At 36.2% G+C, this 23,712-nt stretch overlaps 1 protein-coding gene across 1 annotated transcript in view; it reads right to left on the reverse strand.

Moving 5' to 3' along the window:
• Positions 1-23,712, reverse strand: part of DDX10 (DEAD-box helicase 10) — a 154,306-nt gene that overhangs the window by 80,165 nt on the left and 50,429 nt on the right. Inside the window, exons 12-13 of the mRNA XM_070942859.1 lie at positions 21,634-21,722; positions 17,279-17,687 (exon numbers count right to left, since the gene is read on the reverse strand). Coding sequence (XP_070798960.1) covers positions 17,279-17,687; positions 21,634-21,722 — 498 coding nt within the window. The remainder of the gene's footprint in view (positions 1-17,278; positions 17,688-21,633; positions 21,723-23,712) is intronic.

The raw sequence follows: 23,712 nt of genomic DNA on the forward strand, positions 1-23,712 counted from the left end.
CTAAGTCATGTAGGGTTTTAAAGGTGAAAATTAACTTGACCTGAACAGAGGAGCTAACTTAAGAGACAGCTTTAACATAAACTTTTCATTATCCAAATGACAAAATCTAAGATTGGAATCTTGCAAGGTTTGATGTTATAAAAACATGTAGCAATTCATTTCAAAAAATAAGAGGCCTACACCTCTAAATCACAGTCTCTATTCTCCCCCATAACCGCTTTGGGGGAAGAACAGACAGGAGAAATATTTATTAGCAAATGGACACAGAAAAGAAAGCTAATAGGCCAAACAGCAGAGCTTCCATCTGAATGAAAACTTTTTTGTCACTCTTAAGGAAACTTCGTTGTATTTTTATCAGTCTTTTAATGTCCTTAGCCTTTAACAAAAAGAAGCCCAAAATTCTCATCAGGCAGCACTATCACCAGGTTGAAAAAGATCATGTTAGTTTAAATAGATTAGGTATTCAAATTCTATAAAAAGACAATACGGTAAACAGGTAGTCTTCGACTTACAACAGTTCACTTAGTGACCATTCAAAGTTACAACGGCGCTGAAAAAAGTGACTTGTGATCGTTTTTCACACTTACGACCTCTGCAGCATCCCCATGGTCACATGATCAAAATTCAGATGCTTGGCAAGCGGTTCATACTTATGATGGCTGCAGTCTCCTAGGGGTCATGTGATCAGCTTTTACAAACTTCTGAGAAGCCAAGTCAATGGAGTAGCCAGAGTCACTTAACAACCACGTTACTAACTTAACAAATGTAATGATTCACTTAACAACTGTGGCAAGAAAAGTCATAAAATGGGGCAAACACACTTAACAAATGTTTCACTTAGCAACATAAATTTTGGGCTCAATTGCGGTCATAACTCAAGGATTACCTGTAGTGGTCAAGACAACACTGGCCCCTTTATGACCTATGGACTTCAACTCCCTGCATTCCTGAGCCAGTTACCAACCCCTGAACTAGACTTAAGAGTGGAGAAAAACCTAGTTTCCAATCCTCCCTTAGGCAAGGAGCCAGGTGATGACTTTGAACCAATCATCCTGTTTAGTCCTAATCAGCTTCAGATTCTGAAACAAGCAACCCATAAGCAAAAACTCACCTCACATTTTTATAGCTTCACTGTAATAACTAGGCAAATGCATTGCAAAAGCAAGCATGTTCTGCAACCATGCAAAGAAAACTAAAAATAACCCCTCACCAAAAAACTAGCAAGATATTGTAACCCACCTGCAATTACAGAAGCTTCCTAAGTGATTTTGGGCCATTCCAATCTCAGAGTTATTGCTGTGGTGAAAAATAACTACCGTATTTTTCAGAGTATAAGACGCACCTTTTTCACCCAAAAAAGAGGGTAAAAATCTGGGTGCGTCTTATACTCCAAATGTAGCCCTGCCCAGCTTCTCAAACGGTGGTTTCAGAGGCTGAAAAAAGCATCAGAAACGAAGCTTCAGAAAAAAAGCCCCCAAACAGAGCTTCAGAAAAAAAGCCTCTGGAACAGAGCTTCAGCAGCTTTTTTTCTGAAGCTCTGTTTCGGAGGCTTTCAGAGGCAGAAAAAAAAGCAAAAAAAAAAAAAAAAAAAGCAAGGCACAGAGCTCACAACCAATGAACTGTTGCTAAAATTCACCTCTGGGAACAGCTGATTGGGGGTATTCTGGGAGGCCAATCCACCCATCAATCAGCTTTTTCTTATTTTCCTCCCCAAAACCTAAGGTGTGTCTTATACTCTGAAAAATATGGCAGGTGTGCGGCTTTGCGCTCCTATTTGAAAAGGCAGAACAAAATCCAACCAATATATAAAATAGTAGATTTTGGATTAACCTTTCTTTACCAGGTATATGGGAACTGAACAACAGCCTGAATTAAGTTTCCCCAAAGTGAGAGTCCATCTGGAATGTTTAGCAGCCAATCCAAACACATAAAAATATCTTTTTAAATGAGTTGGAAACAAGAATAAAAAACTGGGAAACACTCAATAGAGATACTTCCCATACATTTTTCCCTTTTAGAAAGCATTTTATTTGCCAGGAATATATTTCCCATCTCTGGATGGAGGAGTGGGGTAAGGCAACTGCCAATCCAGTTTTATTGAATTCAGTGAAAAATTTACATTGTTTGAGAAAAAAGTTTTTTATATAATTTACTACGGCTGGAAGCCTGTAAAATTCAAAGGAAAAAAAAAGATCCTGTGGCAAATAGTTGCGTATGTCAACAACTCCTTAAATCAAAGGTGGTTTTTTTCCTAGAACTGCCTTCCAGACACATAACTCCAGGTGTGTCCGAAGGAGTTTCCAACAGATGCTACCTGCCCTCTTGGCTCTGCACTTTCCCCCTTCCAACCTGAGATACTAAACAACCTTATTATTTGTTCTAGAAATGGTGCAGTGGTTAATATGCAGCATTGTAGGCAAACTCTGCCTTCTTGAATTTGGTAAAATTCAGATTGTTGGGGGCAATATGCAAATTATGCTTACATTGTAAACTGCCCAGAGGGTCCTGTAAAACCTAAAATGCTATTGTTATACTAATCTTCTACTAATCATGTCTATGCACAGGAATATTCTCAACTAATGATTAGCACCTGCTAGTAGTTAGAGAAGGGACCACAGAATTCAAAGAGGATTGTTAGTCTACTTGTGGCTATGTAGAGATTCTACGCTGATCCCTCTTTTAACTCCATTCCCAGGTTCTGCCACTCCTTCTCCTACAATACCCAAGGTTGTCTAATAACATACTGTAAGCTCAATTCTGACTGCATGTGAAAGTTGTCCCTAACAATCCCTAATTGTTCACTCTAAGCTGCTAGTAGAAGTCAGGAAGTGAAGTTACAGTAAGTGAAGCCATTTTGGAAGCTTCCATTAAGGGGCAACTAACATTTTACAGAGAAGCAATTATATATTTAACCAATTCTTGTTGGGGTGCATCCCTACATATCCAAAGGATATTTTTGAATTTTCTCAAATCAGTGCTCCACAACAGTGCCGGATTCAACCTTCAAGGACTGAGGCAGCTTCCACCTTCAGCACCAGATTTCAAAAATGCTTTGCATTATTCCAGTTGGCTTTTAACCAAATCATTTTGCTAATGGTTTCTGTACACCAGATTTATGCTGAGTTCCCAGTTATGGCCACCAGATGTCTTGAGGCTTCAACTCCCTAAATTCCTTCTACAAATTCTGAGAAAGCTCTTTAAAAAGTTTATTCATCTGTATTTATATCTGTCTCATTTGAGAACAATATATTGGTTTGGAGTTTTATAATATATTAAGGCTTAATTCTGTTTGTAAATGAATACAATTGAGTTTAATTTATACAACAATCGAAAAACTCCTAGAAATGTCACTGTTCTATAAATTAGCCTGAAAGGGGAACAAGTTAAAAAGAAACAACCTTTTTGTGAAAGGTTTTCTTCTAGAATACTGAATTCAATAAGATATTGTACTCCAATTTTATCTTTTATTCCCTTTACACAGTTTCTATTAACTTATAATTGGAATACTTTTATCTAGAATATCATAGCGCCACAGTTCCTATACTCAGAGAATAAACCGTGTAATTAGCATTCCCATTTAAGAGAAAAATGCCATTTTACCCCAAAGGGACATTGAAATTTTGCCTAAGAAGAAAAGAGGCTTCAGTGCCACATTTGTTCATAGATTTTGTTAATTTCACCTAGAGATTAGTGAATTTGCTGTTAATATAACTCTATGTTATCAAGTTGACACTTTCTTCTGTCTTCAACTTTGATTTTTCCATTTGGCACTGATAAAATTAAGACATCCTACGTTTCTTAGTAGTCTGCTATTTACAGTTCTATATGTAACAAAATTTTAATTAAAGCAAATTAATAAACAGACTGACTAAACATAATTACTTTGGTTAAATTATATTTTTACTTTGAATAAAAAGCCCAAGCATGCTAAATCCTAACCAAGATATATGCACTGTCACGTCTGCTCTTAATAGAGGAAAGCTCTTAATAGAGGAAAGTGATCAGTGAAGGATAATATAAAAATGAATACTAATATAGCACAAATTTCTCCCAATGTTTTTTTTTCCTGGAAATGTTTATCCTCATTGCTTTAAATTGGAAATTGTACCTGTCTACTAAGAATCTTATAAAGTGGAGTCTGTAGTTCTAAGAACCCAACTTAAGAACCCTTAGCCTTGGTGGCGCAGCAGACTAAAGTGCTATTAAGTAGCACCAGCTGCCTGCAATTACTGCAAGTTCAAATCTCACCAGGCTCAAGGTTGACTCAGCCTTCCATCCTTTCGAGGTAGGTAAAATGAGGACCCGGATTGTGGGGGCAATAAGCTGACTTTGTATAAAAAAGAACACCACTTGGGGGGGGTGTATATATACACACACACCCTTTTGTATATACCTACTAAGCAGGTATATACAAAAGTATGAAGGCTATTGCTTAACGCATTGTAAGCCGCCCTGAGTCTCCGGAGAAGGGCGGCATATAAATCGAACCAATCAATCAATCAATCAATCAATCAATATATTTATCCCTATCAAAGGAGTTCCCAAACCCCTCTAACATTTCGTACTACTGTCATGTTCCGGATTGAGGGATGAAAAAAACCCCAAACACTGTTCTGATTTGTAGGATTTTATCTCCGCTCCAGCATGAACTGACCAACATAGAATGCAAGATCTGCAAAACAATGAAATCAAGTCAGGACTAATCGCCCAGTGCTCCCCACCACCTTTTTGAATGTTTCCCGTCTCCCCGTCCTATCACACACGCAGCCCCACCTTGTGCGTAAGTGGACGCTGCGCAGTTGCTCTCACCGCCACGGCCACCTCCCGTCCGTTTGCCGCCATTGCCGCCTTCCGCTATTGATTCCACGGCTGCCCCTCAGCTGTTGCCGCCATTGCAACCCATCAGCTGTTGCCTCAGATGTTTCCTCCGCCGCGGGGTGGTTTTGTTATTATACATGGCCCCGGCGGGCAGCAGCAGGTTGGTTCCAGACAAGCGGTGAAATCAGCGGGTGGCAGTCCTGAGCAGGCGGTGGTTTGCAGCCTTCCCCGCCTGAATGGCAGCCCCGGACCACCAGACGCACCGGAGCTGACAACTACATTGCAATTTTACATGATATAAACTGGGAAGATTAAATATAGCTGAAACAATATTTGTCATATTTAATAAATTTAACTTAATTAGATTTACATGTAAATAAATTAAACACCCTCTTTGGTTTTTCTTTTATTTTGAACATATACAAATAATGTTTTTTACTGTTCTAAGTATCTCTTACAAGCTCCAGCTCATTTTTAGCTTTCACCTTCCTAACAGAACTTCTACAATGTCTGGAAATGGACCCATACTCTTTGATTACATCCTCCCCCTTTTCACTTCCTACACATGCCTCTTTTTTCTCTTCATCATTTAAGAGAGTTCTGCCTCCATATTGTCTTCTTTTAATTTCTTCCTTTTTTTTTCCTTCTAATTAAGATTGTTTCTAATTGGGCCTCCAATATAACAATATAGCAGAATAAGAGTTGGAAGGGATCTTGGAGGTCTTCTACTTCAACCCTCTGCTCAAGCAGGAGACTTTATACCATTTGAGACAAAAAAAATGTCCAACCTCTTCTTAAAAATCTCCGGTGATGAGACTGAAGAGTTGTTTCTATCAGCAGTCAACATCTCAGTTTAACAAGAAAACAAGTCCAGTTGCTGTGACTCAAATTTTAGACAGAAGTTGGTTCATCAGGAGAAAAAAAATCAGGTTTAAGGAAAAGATCCTCACCCAATTTGTTCTGTCAACTAGCGATATATATGACTTAAAATGAAAGAAAAAAAGTGTGCCAATCTGATCTGATATTATGTAAGTTTCTGGAAAGTCTGTATGCATTTCAGATTCTTCTGATCAGGGTGAATCAGGGTGGGATACAATGCTTTTTCTAAAAGGTAGGTTCCTTGATTAATGATGTGTTTTATTGCTAAGTTCTTTTCAACAGATAATAGTGGTCTCAAAAAAGAGGCATTGATTGTGTTCCGAATGCAAATTCAGAAGCATCAGTTTGAACAACAAAGGAGAAGTGAGTTCTGCATGATAAATAAAGTTTAGGAAATTAGTATTTCATGCTGTAGATTTTCCCATCCTTCCTGAATACTTCTCACCTTCAGAATTTCAAGCTCCTGGAGCTATACTTCTTTTCCTCTGAGTTCATCAAAATCTACTGTGGTGTAGTCCCATATGCAGTTCTATCTCTGTTGGGATCCTCTTCCTTTGCCTATCATATTAAACCCAAGGATAATATGACCACCTTCAGTTCTTCAATCTTCAACCGATTCCTCCCCGACCTTCTTTCTTCTACTTCCTGACAAATGAAGTTGTTAGCAAGAAAGGACAAGAATCTGCTGGACTTCTGACTGTTGGCAGAATTAGATTCCCAGCAATTGTCAGGATAATTGAAATCTCCCATTATCACTATTGCATGCCTCTTTGAAAAACTGGTCATCTGATGCAGAAAAAAACCTCATCTGCCAACCCGAGGGCGTCTATAATAAACTCCAACAATGGCACTTCACTCTTTTAATCTTACCAAATGCTGTCAACAGGATATCCGTGCTCTGAATTCTGAACTGTATTTTGTAAGTGCTTTTCTAAGGAAGAAATTTCTACGAAGTTCTTAGTTTTATATTAGATGATGTTTTAGAGATAACTTCCCTTTATAGCTGATGTTTTTTAAGGAAAAACACAAAAAGGAAAATAGAAGTCATTTGGATTTGGAAATATTAAAAGGGGCTATAGAAGCAGTAACTATTTGTCAACGATAGTGTGCCACTTAAAAGAAAACAAAGCCAACAGTATGAATAGCAATGACATTTAGCAATAGCGCTTAGATTTATATACCACTTCATACTGCTTTACAGCCCTCTCTAAGTGGTTTACAGAGTCAGCATATTTCCTCCAACAATCTGGATCCCCCAGAATGAGCTAATAATAAAAACAATTGATGAAGGAAAATAAATATCACTATGGATGTGAAGATCTGGAATTCAGTATATTTTATATCAATAAAAACAAAATTAGTTACAAAATTATATTTCTGTGTCCTTAATACCTTATATTAGATTAAGCTGGAAGTTGGGAAAAAAAATAACCAGAAGAAGGCACTGATAAATCACTACCATGATTTCATCAAGAAAACTTCATAGACACATTCAAGGAGACACAAGGAATCGATTACTTTTCTCAGATCCTCATTTAGTAAAATCTAGCATTCTGTTTCCTATCTTAAATTTCTCTTCTCTGGACCCAGAACACTATAATTTGGAATTATTTAGGCAACTGCATATGGTAACTGAATGTTTCAAATATCTTCCGTACCCTAACTCCTTAATATATTTATCCTTACTACATTGCTATTCTTCTACAGAATTGTTGGAACCATTAATGGGTGAGCATTGCTTCCATTTAAGTTTTTGAAAGAAAACATACAGCCAAAGGTGGAAAATTCTTTCATTTCGAGATCAAAATTAATGCAAAATTAGAAAATGGAAAGTGGAAAATTAACATTGAACTAGCTAAGATATTAGATCAATTCACCATGGCGATTTGGATAGGCTTATTTTTCAATTCAATATATAGTAATAATATTTTACTACTACCAATAAATGACATTATATTTAAGCAAAATTATCATTTCACAGCATTTTCCAACTTCCCCTGTCAAAAAAGCTTAGTCCTGTAATATTTTTAACCCAAGTTCAATCTTATTTCTCTCCCTATTTTTGCACATATTCTGCCTCCATCAGCTTACAAATAACATTCTCAAAACAACTGCTGTTCCTCTGTAGGAACTAAATGTTCCTACACAGCTTGAGAAAACATTTTGAAAAAATTAAAATATGTATTTTTTTTATTTTATCAGAGGTAAAAAAAAATACCAAGCTGATTATTTCAATTAACTAACAACCAAACATTTTTTAGTGAGATAGACAGAACCAGCAAGTCAGAAATGGGTTAATCAGCCAGATTAGTGGATTTATGATCAAATAATATTTTTTAGCCAAAGTGAAACTACTCTCATGTGAAAAGAAAAATTCGAATCAGAAGGTCATTTTGCCACTGATTCACATACTTACAACTTAAGGAAAAATTTAATTTAGACAAAAAAAGTTATGGGTCTGAATTTGCAAAAAAAAATAAAAATTAAATTGTATTGTATGCTCATGGTGAACATGTTATTGCTATGGTTTACACAATATTGTTAAAACTGAATTTGGAAAATGAATACATGAAACAGTGTACAGTTCAGTGGGCAAGGAATATTGAATACAATATAATGCTTGAGCAAAGAAAAAATATGTAGTTGAACCATTTAAAATTAATACTGAATTACACCTTGAAAGGATTTTTTAAATAAAATGATGAATCACTTGGTGTTTAACACCTAGTAAATTGTCAAAGATGTATAAAGGTATTTCAAATGCATGATGGCAATTTAATTTTAAAGAAGAGTTTTTATAATTTTTGGTGGACTTGTGGTAAAGCAAAGAAACACTGGGCCCAGATTCATGTTATAATTCAGAAGATTTGTGAAATTAATGTAAAATTGAAAGCTGAAGTTTTTCTCTTAGGATTATTGGACAACAAATTGGAAAAAGAGATCTTTGCTGAAAAAAAGAACTTTACTATTGTTTATGTTGACTTCAGCAAGAATTCTAAATGTACAGAAATGGAAAGATACATCAATCCCCATAAAGGATTATAAAGGATGGAAAAACTAGCAGAGATGGTAAAATTGATTGTTTTAATTAGTGAAAAGAATATATCCAGTTTTATCTCTACTTGGAAACCGCCTTTGGATTTTGTTGCTCAAGACAGAGAGAAATGAACTCTTAATGGTGAGTTTGTTCTGATTAATCTATTGTGTTGATGGCTAGTATTTGTTTGGCTAAAGTAAAAAGTTGAGGCTGTGATTCTATCTTGTACTTTATTGTACTGAAAGTTGAAAGTCAATGCTTTTTTTTCTTTCCCCTTTACAACTCGCTTTCCCCTTTCTTTCCTTTTCCCATTTTCCTATTATCTTTATTTTCATTGTATTTTATATCATGATAGTCAATAAAATTCTTGGAAAAAAAATGAAATGGTTTATTCGGACCTTACAAAAAACATATCAAATGATATTCCCATTATTCCTGAATTTTTCCGAACTGGAAATAGCCCTGTTATAAATTCAAGCCATTTTGAACTTAGAACAATTCTGGAATAGTCTGAACAGCACTGGAATGCTTCCAATAATGTCATAACAGCTATTTTAGAATCAGAACAGCATATGGGGCTTGAAACAAGATTTTCTGAAATCTCTAAAAAAAAACCAAAACAGCAAAACCATTGGTCAAAATAATGTACATTCTGCAAAAATTCTCAGCAATTACTGCTGATTTACTATTGGAAGTTTAAAAGCTGGCTGCTGCTGCATTGAATTAGGTTTCTTTCTGCTTTGTAACATTTAAAAATTATTTTTATCAGACTACATGACCAACACATGAACCAATAATTCATTTCTTCCATAAAATACAACATGAACTCTACTTTTTTTCCCTTTCCTTTTCAGTGTCAAGGAAACTGTTTTTCATCGAATATTTATGGTTTATGCTAATTTTAACCCTGCCTTTGTTGGGCTTTTTTCCAGTTAACATTTCAATTAACTTTTTGTCTAAATCATTTCCTATGTATTCCTCCTACATATTGCTCCCCCATTAAGTGGAGCACATTCCATCTTGCCTCACTTAATGCATAATACAAAGACTAGAGCAGTGTTTCTCAACCTTGGTAGCTTGAAGATGGGTGGACTTCAACTCCCAGTTGAAGTCCATCCATCTTCAAGCTTCCAAGGTTGAGAAACACTGGACTAGAGGCTAGAGGCCTTTGCATTACAGTTATTATTTACAGTATTTCTAATAATTTCCCTTGCATTTTCTAAAAATATATATACATATAACAGAAACATAAAATTAGAAGGACCATTTAGGCCATCAAGTCCAATTGCTCAGTGTTGAAATTCAAATTAAAATATATCAAACAGATGGCTGAGGCATCTCTCTTGGACAAATTCAATGAAGAGAAACCCACTGGGTCCCACCATCATTGCTCTTACTGAATATTTTTATAATATTCAGTAAGAATATTATAGATATTCTTACTATATTCTTACAATATTATACTGAATAAATTCAATCAGAATTTATCGAATTTATCTACAGTCTAATTCCAAGTTCTGTACTCTGGAACAAGCGGAAATGGGTCTTGAATTTCTCTATGACATGCCTTCAAGCATTTGAATTAATTAATCCACTCATTCATTGAATTTCTAGGCTGCCCAATTCTGGCAGAATTACTTGCCAAGTTCTAGAGAATTGTTCTGGGCAGCCTCACAATGAAAAAAAAGAGCAGAATAATAAACAGTATTGTATAGAGGACTCTTATTCATGATTGGTCGGGTTCATTTTGTTTTCCTCCACTGGAGCTCAAGGTGTTCTTTCCTAATGTTTTAGCTACAGAATTTTTAGGAAAACCAAGGAGAACAATGAACAGACTGAGGCTGCCTACAGTCTGTGGTCTTTTCACATACCCACTCCACAGAGCAACAAAGACATCTGCCAAACGGCTCCCCTTTCAATTATACAACTCAACATTTTTCAACTATAAATATTCTCGGCTTCATCAATTTCTTATCAAAGGACCTAGTTTTTTAGTCCCCATCCTTATCATTCTAACTGCTGTTCTCTGAACCTGATTAACGTATGGTATCTGGGACTGGAAGCAATCAGAGGTGGGTTCCACTTATTCTTACTACTGGTTCACCGCACACACACACACCTTCCCGCATCCACCCGGCCTTCCGTGCATGCGCTTACATACACGCACGCCTTTAGCGCATGTGCCCGGTCTCAAAAATGTGGCTAAGTAGGACGGCATTACGTCCGGGCGGGCCCACGGCGGGCCCACCCCCATCCCACCCTCCACCCGCTGCTACCGGTTCACCTGAATCAGTACGAACCGGCTGAATACCACCTCTGGATGCAATACTCAAGAAGAGTTTAAAGTGATCGAAGCGTTGATTAGTATGTCTTTTAAGGGATAGAGATTGTAATAATAACTTAAATTGGTTCCAAATCGAGCAGAAATAGTGGAATAATTGTTTTATTTGTAAATGATTTGGAAACTATAGTGTTTTGATGCAACTAACATACCTTTTTTCCAGCAACACCATACTGCTGGATCATATTCCATTTACATTCAATTACTATTGCACTTTTTTCCCACAAATGCCATTACTAAGCCAAGTACTTCCATTCTATACTTGTTCATTTACTTTTTTCTTAAGTGAACAACTTTATAGGTCCATTTAAATTTTATTATTTTTCTTTCAGCATATTTCTCTAACCTATCAAGGTTATTTTGAATTTTATTTCTGCTTTCTAAGGTATTAACTAGTTAACAAATTTTATATCTGTAAATTCAGTATGCCTCAGCTCCACTTCTTCATTCAAGTCATTAATCAAAATACTGAAGAGTAAACACTTAGGATTGATTGCACCCCACTTGATACATCCCTCTCCAATTTGATTAAAAAAAATGACCAATGAGCATTTTGGGGTGATGATTTTCAAGCCAGATATGTATCCATTTAATAATTATGTCAAATAGCCTACATTTAATTAGCTTGTTAATCATCAGTACTTTGTGAAATGTTATATCTATGATATTCTCACAATCTATTGAGGAAATTATCCAATCAAAACATGAGTTAAGGATAGTTTGGCAAGATTTTCTCTTGACAAATCCATGCTAGTTTATGATAATTATCATATTTTTCAAGGTGCTTACAATTAATTCCCTTACAATCTACTTTAGGATTCTATCCAAATGTCTTCCAGGGTTATATTTTTAGCTGTACAAACTAATCTGAATAATATTAATGCCTTCAATAAAGATAACTAATTCTGAGTCTATATTAGGGGACTTAAGTTCCAGTTATACGTAGACATATTGTGGAAGTAATGGCCTTACCAAGAGACTGAATATTAAAAGCATTTCACTAATATAGCACCAGCTGAACTATAAAAATAGAAGCCTTTACATGTTTCTAAAATTAAATTATTAATTATTCATCTAATTTTCCACAATATAAACACTAGCCATTACATATTGCTAAAGTAAAATTGCTCATACTTCTGTATCGTTTTTCAAAATGGTACAAGAAGTAATTCAAATCTGAATTCAATTAAAAAGATTAACATTTAATATTCCCACCTTCAATGACGAAAAACTGGATTTCTAAATAGCAAACATAAATTATTACACTGGTGTCAACTGGCAACTGAATCAAAATAGCAAATTCTTAAATGGAACGCTTTCACTATCATGATAGAATACAAAAAGAAGTCTAGGACTACAGTTTTCCCATCTTCCCAGAAAGAAATCATGAGAAATATAAATTCTTCACTTGAACATCTTACTAAAAAACACTAAAATCTCTGGACATTAGGCCACAATATTTCAGCTCTTCCACATTCCTTTTTTTTTTTTATCACTTGCATATAATTGCCACTATGAGTTAATGCTTGAATATTAGTTCAAATGTGAAAGTCCCACACTGATTAAGGTTATTACATCTCCCAGTCATAGCATAGCATAGCATAGCATAGCATAGCATAGCATAGCATAGCATAGCATAGCATAGCAGAGTTGGAAGGGACCTTGGAGGTCTTCTAGTCCAACCCCCTGCTCAGGCAGGAAACCCTACACCACTTCAGACAAATGGTTATCCAACTCTCATGACTCTCAAGGATTTGGAAATAGAGCAGGGGATATCTATTTTGAACTTTTGTCCCCTTTGATAAGTGGCCAGTAAAAGTTTGAAATAAGTGCCAAGAGACCCAGGAACTGGACAGCTGACCAATCCATAAATTTGTATCTGCAAAGTCTTTCTTAACCAGCACTCAATTCTAAAGTCACTATTATTTGCATTTAAATTTCTCAAGATATAATTTGTACTAATAGTCTGTTCCAATGCTGTAGTTATAAGCTACTCCATTTTAATGGGGGGAAAACATAGTCACTAACAATATGTATTTCAGTTCGATGGCTAAAACAGCAGAATCATACTTTCAACTATTCAAATAATAAATCACCCAGCCGTAAAATTTCCATATTCTTGTAGAATTTTTATAAGAGGAAGATCAGAAGTGCCTTAGCATTCCTTGAATAATAATTAATAAGTTATAAGCATCATACGTATCCACCCGGACCACTGTATTTTTATCATCTCATTTTCAATGACAGCATGCATAATTATCTATCAACAATCTCACATATGTATTATAAAACCACCATCAGAAGAACCAATGAATCCAAATCTGTTCCTCCTACGTGATACTTAAGCTTTATTTTACTCCCCTCAAAATCTTTTAGTGTTCTGTTATTTTTTAAAAAAGGAAAATATAAAAAGAAAAAAGGATAAATAAGATTTTAGAGAAATACAAAAGACTGCTGAGATTTTGCCATGTAACTTTCACAAATTCAGAATTGTGATAGGTTTGGAAGGATTATTTAAATCATCACATTTCCCTTATAGAAAAATGAAGTCAGTTAATCATTGCAATCTATCAGCAAAATATCCAAGACATCCTCTCCTTTTTAGATGTGGGGATGATATTAACATAAACAATTTGGAGAAATATTTTTACCTGGATTTCCAAAGCCAAAAATAACTGCCAATTGCTAACGAGTAAATATTACCAGAAAGATCATGATAAGCTTGCGGGGAGGGGAGACCGGGGGGGCGGGGCGGGGGGGACACAGTTTGGAACTGGGGACAACATGAAATTGTCTCTTCTATTACAGCAATTTCAAACATATTTCTGCCACATTTGTATTGGGTAGATTTATCTCAGAAACAAGATATACTAACCATTTCCCAATGGAAAAAGCAGTAAGAAAAATGAAGTCCACTAAGATTTTTATCTCTTTTAGAAAAATCTTCCCAACCTATTAAGTCTTGCAAATAGCCAAACCATGTCCCTTGAAATCAGGATCTAAGTATGTAAGAATATAAGAGGGGTACATTTCATTATTGGTCTCTAGCAACTGACATTTAAAGTATGCTGTCTGCAATTCTGGAAGTAGTAAGCCACCGTTCGGATATGTAATCACTGACAGCCCAATTTTCCATGTCTAGTCTCCTTTAAAAACCACTTAAACTGGAGTCTGCTATCTTCTTTCCTTCCCCAAGAGGTCATCACTACATTTCTTTATAGTAATATAATTTCCAAGTGTGCTGCTTGGTTTCCAAGAGTTTTAACATGGTCAATAGGCAATTTTCGAAAGTGTTTTGAAAGCAAGGCTTGTACTGTATTTCACAACAAATTTTAAAAGCCTCTGTCACAGTTGTGATTCATCTCATCTCTTCATCTCCTGGCACTTAAACCTGTGGAGAATTGTTGTCCTGCAGTGGCCTCATGAGGAGCAACTATTCAGAGCACATATGGGCAATATCCCATCCTCTCCTTATCAGGAAAGTTTCCAGGAAACCAATCTTCCTTGGGCGCTGCCGTTGTTAGCACAGTCACTTTCGTGAACACATTTTTGGTTCACCATATCTCACCTAGGAATCCCCTTATTGACTTTAAATTTACATTTGCTTGGTTCGCTTCCATTCTAATCCAATGCCTGAGTGAAGAGCTGGGTCTGTTCGTGAGAGGTGGAAGCCCTTTGAATCTCCAAACTTCCATCAGATGGCAACAGTTAAGGGAAGGCCAAGCGCAGCCACCATATCTGAGCTGGTAGGACTGGTACATATACTCAGGGACATGCAGTCCTGCAAATAACCAGGCTTCATGGCATGTAGGGCTTTAAAGTAGTAACCAGTACCTTGGATTGCATCCAGAAAGCAACTGGAAGCCAGTGCAGTTCTCACACACGGTGTAACATGGGCAAAATGCAAAGTGCTTAAAACTGTATTCATCATTGCAAGCTGACCTAGTTGTAACTTTCAGGTAATCTTCAAACGCAGGCATCACGTAAGCACATTAAAATAATTCAGTCAAGACATAAACTAAGGTGTGAGTGATGGTGAGTAAGGTCTCCCAGTGAAGAAAGGGTACAATTAGTGCACAAGATAAACCTGTGCAAAGGCTCCCCTAGCCACAGTTGACATCTGCCCCCCCCCCCCGGGAAAGTGTTTTAACCATGAAGAGAAAAAGCACAAAGAATATACTATACATGGATAGATCTTGTCATTCGATATATGTTCCTTGATATAATTATGACTGGACTTTCATTTCAAATTGTTAACTTCTTCCAGTTCCTCAGTGACACACTTGGTCACAATCAAAGCATTGGTATACACTTTTCTACAACTCTCAGCACTGATCATCCTTTAGGTGACAAACATAAAAGTCATTCGAAGATAGGCTGCATGTTTAAAAGCAAACTGAGTTATTATCTTGACAGTCTGGATTTAAAATAACTGAAAACTCTTTTTAGCAAATTATGAGTAGCTAGTATTTGAACAGTGTTCCTTTCAAGGTCAACTCACACTGATTATTTAAAATACACTGCACTTTTAAAACCCACAAAATTAATTAAGCAACTTGTTCTCACCATGGCAACTTATTAAATGAGTTGTCAACATTAGAAAATATATTTGCTGATGAAAGTGTGAGTATGCCAATGTTTGTATTAAGTCTAAAATTAGAAGTTTTGATTGAACTAGTGTTGACATATAATAAAATAATGTACTTCTCCGAGAAATGTCAGGGCTTTTTCCAGGGCCCTTGTCATAATATTCTGCAATGGAGTAATTCTACATTTCCTTTTGCTTTGTAAGGCAATAAAAGGAAAAGCCAATTATTCTATTTTAACTAATCCACAATCCAATGTTAATTAGCACTACAAAAGAATAATAAGAGTTTAACATCCAAATTATCAAATTATACATGTTCAAGTTACTAATATTTCTTAAAGTCTTATAAAAATAAAATCTATGCTGTAACCCTAACATTAGTGTATAAGAACTATTGGGAAGCTCACAAAATTCAAGCATTAAACTGTTAGTCGGCAACGAAAGAAAATATTAATCTGATAGGTTCCAATTACCCTGATAGCAAGCCACATAATTCCCCGATATGCTGTGTGAGCAATAGTGACATTCTGAAGAATGATAAATTGGGAAAGGTTGTATTAATGCAATCCAAGTAACTCAATCTGTGCAACTTAGATATCAACCAATTAAAAAAAACCAGAGTCTACAGGCAGTTCTCGACTTACAAACGAGGTTTAGTGACTATTCAAAGTAATGGCACTGAAAAAAGTCACTTGTGACCAATCCTCACATGACCATCACCGTATCCCGTCTGTCATGTAATCAAAATTTGGGCACTTGGCAACCGACATGTATTTTCTACAGTTGCAGTATCCTGGGAACATGTAATCGCTGTTTGCGACCTTCCCAGCTGGCTTCTGACAAGCAAAATCAATGGGAGAGAGTTGCCTTTGCTTAAGATGCACTTAACTGCAGTGATTCATTAACAACTTGAAGAAAAAGGTTGTAAAATCAGGCACACGTCACTTAAGAACTGTCTCACTTGGCAACAGAGGTTCTTGTCCCACTTATGATCGTAAGTCAAGCGCTACCTATATTCAATCTAAACCAGTAAGAGCTTCATAAAAGGTAAAGGTTCCCCTGTACATGCGTGCTAGTTGTTTTCCAGCTCTAGGGGCGGTGCTCATCTCCATTTCAAAGCCGAAGAGCCAGTGCTGTCCAAAGACATCTCCGTGGTCATGTGGCCGGCATGACTAAATGCCGAAGGCGCATGAAGCGCTGTTACCTTCCCACCAAAATGGTCCCTATTTTTCTACTTGCATTTTTTACATGCTTTCGAACTGCTAGGTTGGCAGAAGCTGGGACAAGTAACGGGAACTCTCTCTGTTATGCAGCGCTAGGGTTTCGAACTGCTGAACTGCCGACAATCTGATCAAGCTCAGCGACTTAGCCGCTGAACCATCGCGTGCCTACAAGAGCTTCATGCTAATAAATTAATTATTACAAGCAGCTATCCCAAATTCATATGGAAATGAGCAATGGAAAAGCTCTGCTAGATCAAGGCATAGGCTTAATAGTCTGGTATTTTGTGTAACGCAATAGCCATCTATGTATATTCGGAAAGCCAGACAATGACAATCATAACCCTCTTCCAGAAGAAGGCTGGCTCTTAACATTAAAAAAAAAAACCCCTTACCAATGGTGCTTTCTCTTCTGGTTCTACGCCAAATACATTTCGCCGTTTTACAATCAGCACGTCCTTAGAGGCATCGTCGTCGTCATCATCATCATCATCATCATCTTCGAAAAAATTTAAGCTTTCAGGCTTTGATTCATGGACTGTTGCCGGCTCTTCTGGCTCAGACGGACTCTGCAATGCTTTTTCAACAGGACTGATTTGCCCAGAGAGGCCCTCTGTCTCTTTTTGTCCCAACATGCCTGCTCTAGAGAAAATTCTCCTGCATTTTTCTAAGTCCTCATCACTTAAAGAAAACTGTGGGTCTTCAGCCTGCTCCGTCCCCTCTTTTTCAGGCTCCGTTGTATGCAGTTTCTTCTGGACTTTCTGGAGAAATCGTACGCGAGGGGCCACTGCAAGCCCAAGAGAGCTACAAAATAGAAAAGTATCAAGTATCAGAACAGGATCTCTGCTCTAATATTAAAGGCCATCCGTTAAAGTTCATCAAAATCTGTTTTGTATGGTGTTATTTTGTAAGACAGCAAACGTCTACTGGCTGGAAGCAATTCTTAACATTTGTGTAGGCCAGACACAACACGCAGAGTAATAACTTATAATTTATGTATGACTTACACTCAATAAGGCACAAAAGATGGGGAACAAATTATAATTGCTGAGTTTATACTGTACTTTAAAAACCAAAGAAAAAACCACGGTAAGATTATTAAGGGCATTATCTTAATAGTGAGGACTTTTCATACATCTGGCAAACAAAATTAATTCTGGCCAACTAAACATCTGAATATTTTGCAAGCTACTTTTTATATATTTCTTCAATCCTTAACTTTCCATTATCGTTATCCTATAGATGGTTTTCCAATATGTAATTCTTTATTTATCATTAGCCCAGCTTTTTGGCAATGCTGCTTCCTGAATGGCTGACACAGCTGAAATATAATTAAAGTAAGGGCAATCAAACAAACCATTCTCAAACATGAAAAATAGGAGTCCATTTATAAAAGGGATGCGTAACATTTTTGAAGTGATTTGCACGGGTTGTACTCCAAAGAGATGAGGACAAATGGAAGGAAGGGCTGAACGTGTAGATAATTATAACTTAATTAATTAAACATGAATTTTCTTCCCATATTTAATTATTCATCACTGTCATTGCTGCTGTAATTTGGTAGGAAGATTTGGTGAGACTCCAAAATCTTGCAGCGTTTAAATCAAAGTAAAAACTAGAAATGAAAAAGTCTTCCCAACTTGCCAAAGAGACAAAAGAACTGACATGAGATCATTCTTTCTGGAGAGGTCTTCTAAAGTTTGGTTTGTCTCTTTTTTTCTCTCTCTCTCCCTCTCTGCTACCCACCTGATTTCTGAAGAAAAGAGTATACAAAAGAAAACTTTAAAGAATGATATGGAAACCTTTATAAGAAAGAAGTCATCCCTCAAAGCCAAACATGCATTCAATGCCTAAAGGTATCTACTGTATACCAGAAGTAGAGACTAATAAATTTTGCCCTACAAACCAGTATCGTTGAAGCATTTTATTAAAACTTCACAATCATACACTGAGGGTATGTGTGTGTTCAGAAGTTTTTTTATATTCTGCTTTAGAATATAGCTGAACCTGCTTTTAAGAAAAAAAAGACAAATCTTTTTTTCATTCTACCCTTATTGAATATTAGATTCAATGGCCATTAAAAAAACTTACTTACTTCCTCTAGACAAAGGATTACATAAATAGTCACAAATTATACCACCTTTTAGAACTGCATTTAGTATTTTGTTGGTATGAATGGGATGGAAATCAATAAGAATATCACAATTCAAACAGAAAGCAAAATTGAGACCTTATAACTCACTTCTCAAACTAATTATTGTAGATCTGCACTTTAATACATTGTCCACAATTTATTTGGGGGGAGAAAAAAATAAAGAGAAGACATGGATGACCAAAGTCAATACTTTTTAGCAAATTAAGCCAAGGGAGATGAGCTTGGAATCATTTTCATATCCTTTTATTCCTCTGGAGTGGAAGCTCTAGAGGTGCCCTGGTCTTTAACCCATCCCTAATTAAGATGTATGTAAATCAAAGGATTTGTACTCTCAGTATCCCTGAGAAACCAATCCTAGAAAAGAATGGTGAAAAGAATTAAAACAGCATATGGGCAATGCAAGCACCATACACCTGACAACGATGGAACAATGAAAAGCAAAGGAACACTTCACTCATAATTAAATAGCCAGGCTTATTAATCTTTGGCATAAGAAATGCACACGGCTGGCAGAATTCCACAGCAGTTTTCTTTGAAGTGAACATAATATAATGTGACCTTGCCTGACATCTATTATGTTGAAAATTCTTAACAGAGGGATGGGATAATGATCAAAGGAACATGCAGAAACCCCAATGTTCAATTATCTGATATCTCTAAATAGGACAGGGACAGTGGCTCAATGAGCCACTGAAAATAAGTGCAGATTCAAACCTTCAATCCCTCAGGCCTTAATCAAATGGGCAACAAATCACTCTGCCATTAACAATACGACTCAAACCAATTATTACTACTGACAGAAGTATAATCTGATTGATTTTTTTTTTTTTGAGAAAATATAATACTACTACTGTACTATTACAGAATGAAGGTTTTAGTTCTTCCCAATTCTTCTACACAATCCTATACATTGAAACAACTTCTACGCAAGCCAATGCACAGAAAAACACTGGCGGTTGAGAGTTTTGGACTAGAAGGATAATTGATCTGACTCAGCACAGAGGAACTTTTTAATGTTCTCAAATGTCAAACCCATCTGAACACCAAAAGCCACCTAAGGTTTGACATTCCCAGAGGGGGAATCTGAAAAACCTAATGTTGAGGTCTAATGAGATTTCTTTTCTTAGACAAGACATATTAGTTATTGGTGTAGTGATTATGTGTGATTGGTGAAATCCAGATTCAAGACTTCATTCATTATTATGAATGTACACCAGTCTGGGCCAGTCTCTCTCTTTCTGTTCCACCTATTTACAAGGCTGTATTTCTGTGGGTAGAATCAGAGGAGGAGATCACCTCATATGTTATACTCTATTATCCCAGAGAAAGGATAGGAAATACAGGTCGATTGATCTGTCTGTCTGTCAGTCAGTCAGTCTACTCTGTTTCCCTGAAAATAAGGCAGAATCTTATATTAATTTTTGCTCCAAAAGACACATTAGGGCTTATTTTTCCACTTAGGTCTTATTTTTAGGGCAGTACAGTACTAAATGCATCCATCTGCCTGACAAGCTTAACTGGGGCTTATTTTGGGGTAGGGCTTATATTATGGGCATCCTGAAAATCATGCTAGGGCTTATTTTCCAGTTAGGTTTTATTTTCGAGGAAACACGGTATCTGTCTATCTACTGCATTTAGGAACCACCCATCTCCCTCACAGAGGGATTCTGGGCAGTGCACAAATAAAATGTTAAAAATATAAAAAATAAATTTAAATTTTAAAATACAAACATAAAATGTTAATTAAAAATGGGGGAAGGGCTTTCACAGCTTTTAACCAGCCCCACGGTTGTGAGCCTCAAGTGAGATGAAAGGGAGAATATTCTTTAAAGCATCCATTCCATGGCCGTTTTAACTTCCAATGGTTGTAAAGTGACTGATCATGGAGGACTATTTGTAAGTAGACAGCTGGTAGACACACAAGACAGACAGACATGGCAAATTTGCTATTAATCCTGGTGTCAATTTATGATTTTTTTGGAAGGAGAAGGTTTTCGGGGGGATGGTGCAAAAGAAGTCAGGTTATTAGAGATGGATCTTAGAAAATGAGAACAAATTAGGAAGGACAGAAGATATAAATGAATGGAATTGTGTAGTGTGGATCTGTGGCACCTTGAGGTGATCGCAAACTATGGCAAGATAAAAAGCAAATAAATAAATAAAATAGTGAAGGATTATCATCACTGAATGGCAATAGTTCTTAAAACTTTAGGGAAGAGTTTTCCAAGAACTAAAGGAGCAAATCTAAAACCTTAGACATGAGCAGAAGGAACTCTCCCATGAAGTGAGGACTAACTAATGAGGACTTCTAAGACACCTTAAAAAAAATTAAAAATTGGCACCCATGTTATTGGGTTTTAACAGGCAGCACAAAATGATTAAGGATTCATTTATTGCTTTTTCTCCTTATTTCCATTAGTTCTGTTTGACTAATCTCCATTTTTAACAAACTGATTTTCATTGCTAATTTTAATCAGTGAGCCAATGTTGGCATGGCTCACTGATTAAAATTTCCAAGTTCAAAAGAAATCTATTAAAAAAGGATGTATAGTTTTTGTACAGCATCTACAATTACTGAAGATCAATGGCACTTACAGGGCATATTCAGCAATGGGTAACTTTAACACATCAAATACTTCTTTGTTCTTCATTAGGTAGACAGATCGCAGGTAAGAAACAAAACACTAAGGAAAAAAGAAAAAAAAAACTTGTTCAAGTCACAGAATAAAAGGAAACTCAACCGAAACAGATGCACAGTTTAAGCTAATTACTTTTAAATGTACAGTATCTTATAAAGTCCTCTTTGACACTGAAAATCAAGATATCCTTTTTTATTTCATTTTTCATTCATCATAATTTGCCAGTCCCTGCCGGTTTCCCACAAGCAAAGTCAGAGGGAAGCCAGCAGAAAGTCAGAGTCGCCATCACAGGAGGTCCTCAATTAACAACCTGTGTTTTCCTTAACGACAGTAATCAGGAATTATCAGAACTGTCATCAAATATGGCATAGCCATATGATGTTGTGCTTTGCCACTGTATTGTTTAGTGATCTCAATTACCATCATTAAGTGAGAACTATCTTGTTTTGGTTTTGTTCCGGATAATTTTTGAAGTATAACTAACCCCCAGCACATTGTTCAAAAACCAAGTATAATACACAGACTGAAAAAAATTACACAGCCTTCCTTCTTCAGTATCACTAAGTTCTAATGATTAAATTTTATGCATAAATAGGTTATCATTGTATATGCATTTTTAATATTTTGGTAGTGCTTATATTAAGTGCATATTCACATCTTTGGTGGCATCTCTGCCCAATTCCATCCAGTGGGTATTTTCCTAGTGTTTTTCACTTGACTTTCAAAACAACCTTCATTCTTTTTTTATTATTTCTTGAAACTGAAAGTATTTGTCTGTCCTTGGAAATCATCTTGAGCTACTAAGAGAAGTTACAATACACAATATTTTTGCCCTTAAAAGAAGCATCAACAACAACAAAATAGTAAAGGTTTTGCTTGCAGTTTCATGATATCCAGGTTGCAATAAAACACTGGAAAATCACTTCTATAAAACTGAATTACCTTCTGCTATCAGCATGCCCTTTCATTTGGCTGGTAACTCAAGTGTATAATTCTAACCATACTGTTTTATGTTTCCGCAACACTATTCAGTAATTTTTATTTGGAAAACAAAGGAAAAAATATTTTTGCAGACATATTTACTGGCCCACATAGGAAATTCCCATTCATTCTTCTGCTAGCTGCAAACCTTAAAATTAAGACTTATTATCAGTCTTTACATTTTTCATTATCACCCAAAAGACTGAACAGACTCATCTGCAGTACCTGACTGTGTCTTTTGCATTTTTTTGTCCATCATACACAACTTAAGCCAGATGACTACAATAAACTATTTTGATGATTCCCACCAGTCATTATCACGAGATCTTAGGAATTTGGTTGTGCAGATGGCCTCCTGTTCAATCTCTGACGGGATGAAATTCAGACACTGAAAAGTTATGTATTTCAGCTAAAAGGGCTATTGGAAATCTGCAGCCCTAAATGAGGCATAACTCACTGAATAACTACCTTTTCCGGCTTTGGAAATTCTGGTCTCAATTGTGGTTGTAATTCGAGGACTATCTGTATAGTAATATACTATCATTACTGCTGATTTTAAGCATTAATTCTGTCCATAAAAAATGTAAACAACATGCTACATAACCATTAAAAAAATAAGTAACCTTTATAGTTGCTAGTGTGGGAAATTTAACACTTTTTGAAACAGGAGTACAGTTACCCAATAATACAGTGCTTGCTAAAATTAAAAGTTGCAGCGATAAAGCCAGTGATGGGTTGCTACCAGTTCACCCTGGATCGCCCGGATTCTTCTGCACATGTGCAGAAGAGTTGGGTGTGTGAACCAGTAACGACGGGTTTTGAAACCCGCCCCTGGATAAAGCTTGATTGAATTCAAAATTCATTTTATTTATTCCACTGCAATATCTCTTACAGAGCTGCAGGGTTTGATGGCAAAATGATGGATATATGGGTATACTTTAATATCAAAGGCACAACTGTTTGGAAGAGGCACTAAATATTACAAACTATTCACATACAGAACTACATGAAGTGAAAACAATACTCCTTAGAGCGCTGCAGATGTAATGGATCA

Source organism: Pituophis catenifer, unplaced genomic scaffold, assembly GCF_029215685.1.
Source record: "Pituophis catenifer annectens isolate HBS135680 unplaced genomic scaffold, rPitCat1.0.hap2 SCAF_4, whole genome shotgun sequence".
Taxonomy (NCBI): Eukaryota; Metazoa; Chordata; class Lepidosauria; order Squamata; family Colubridae; genus Pituophis; species Pituophis catenifer.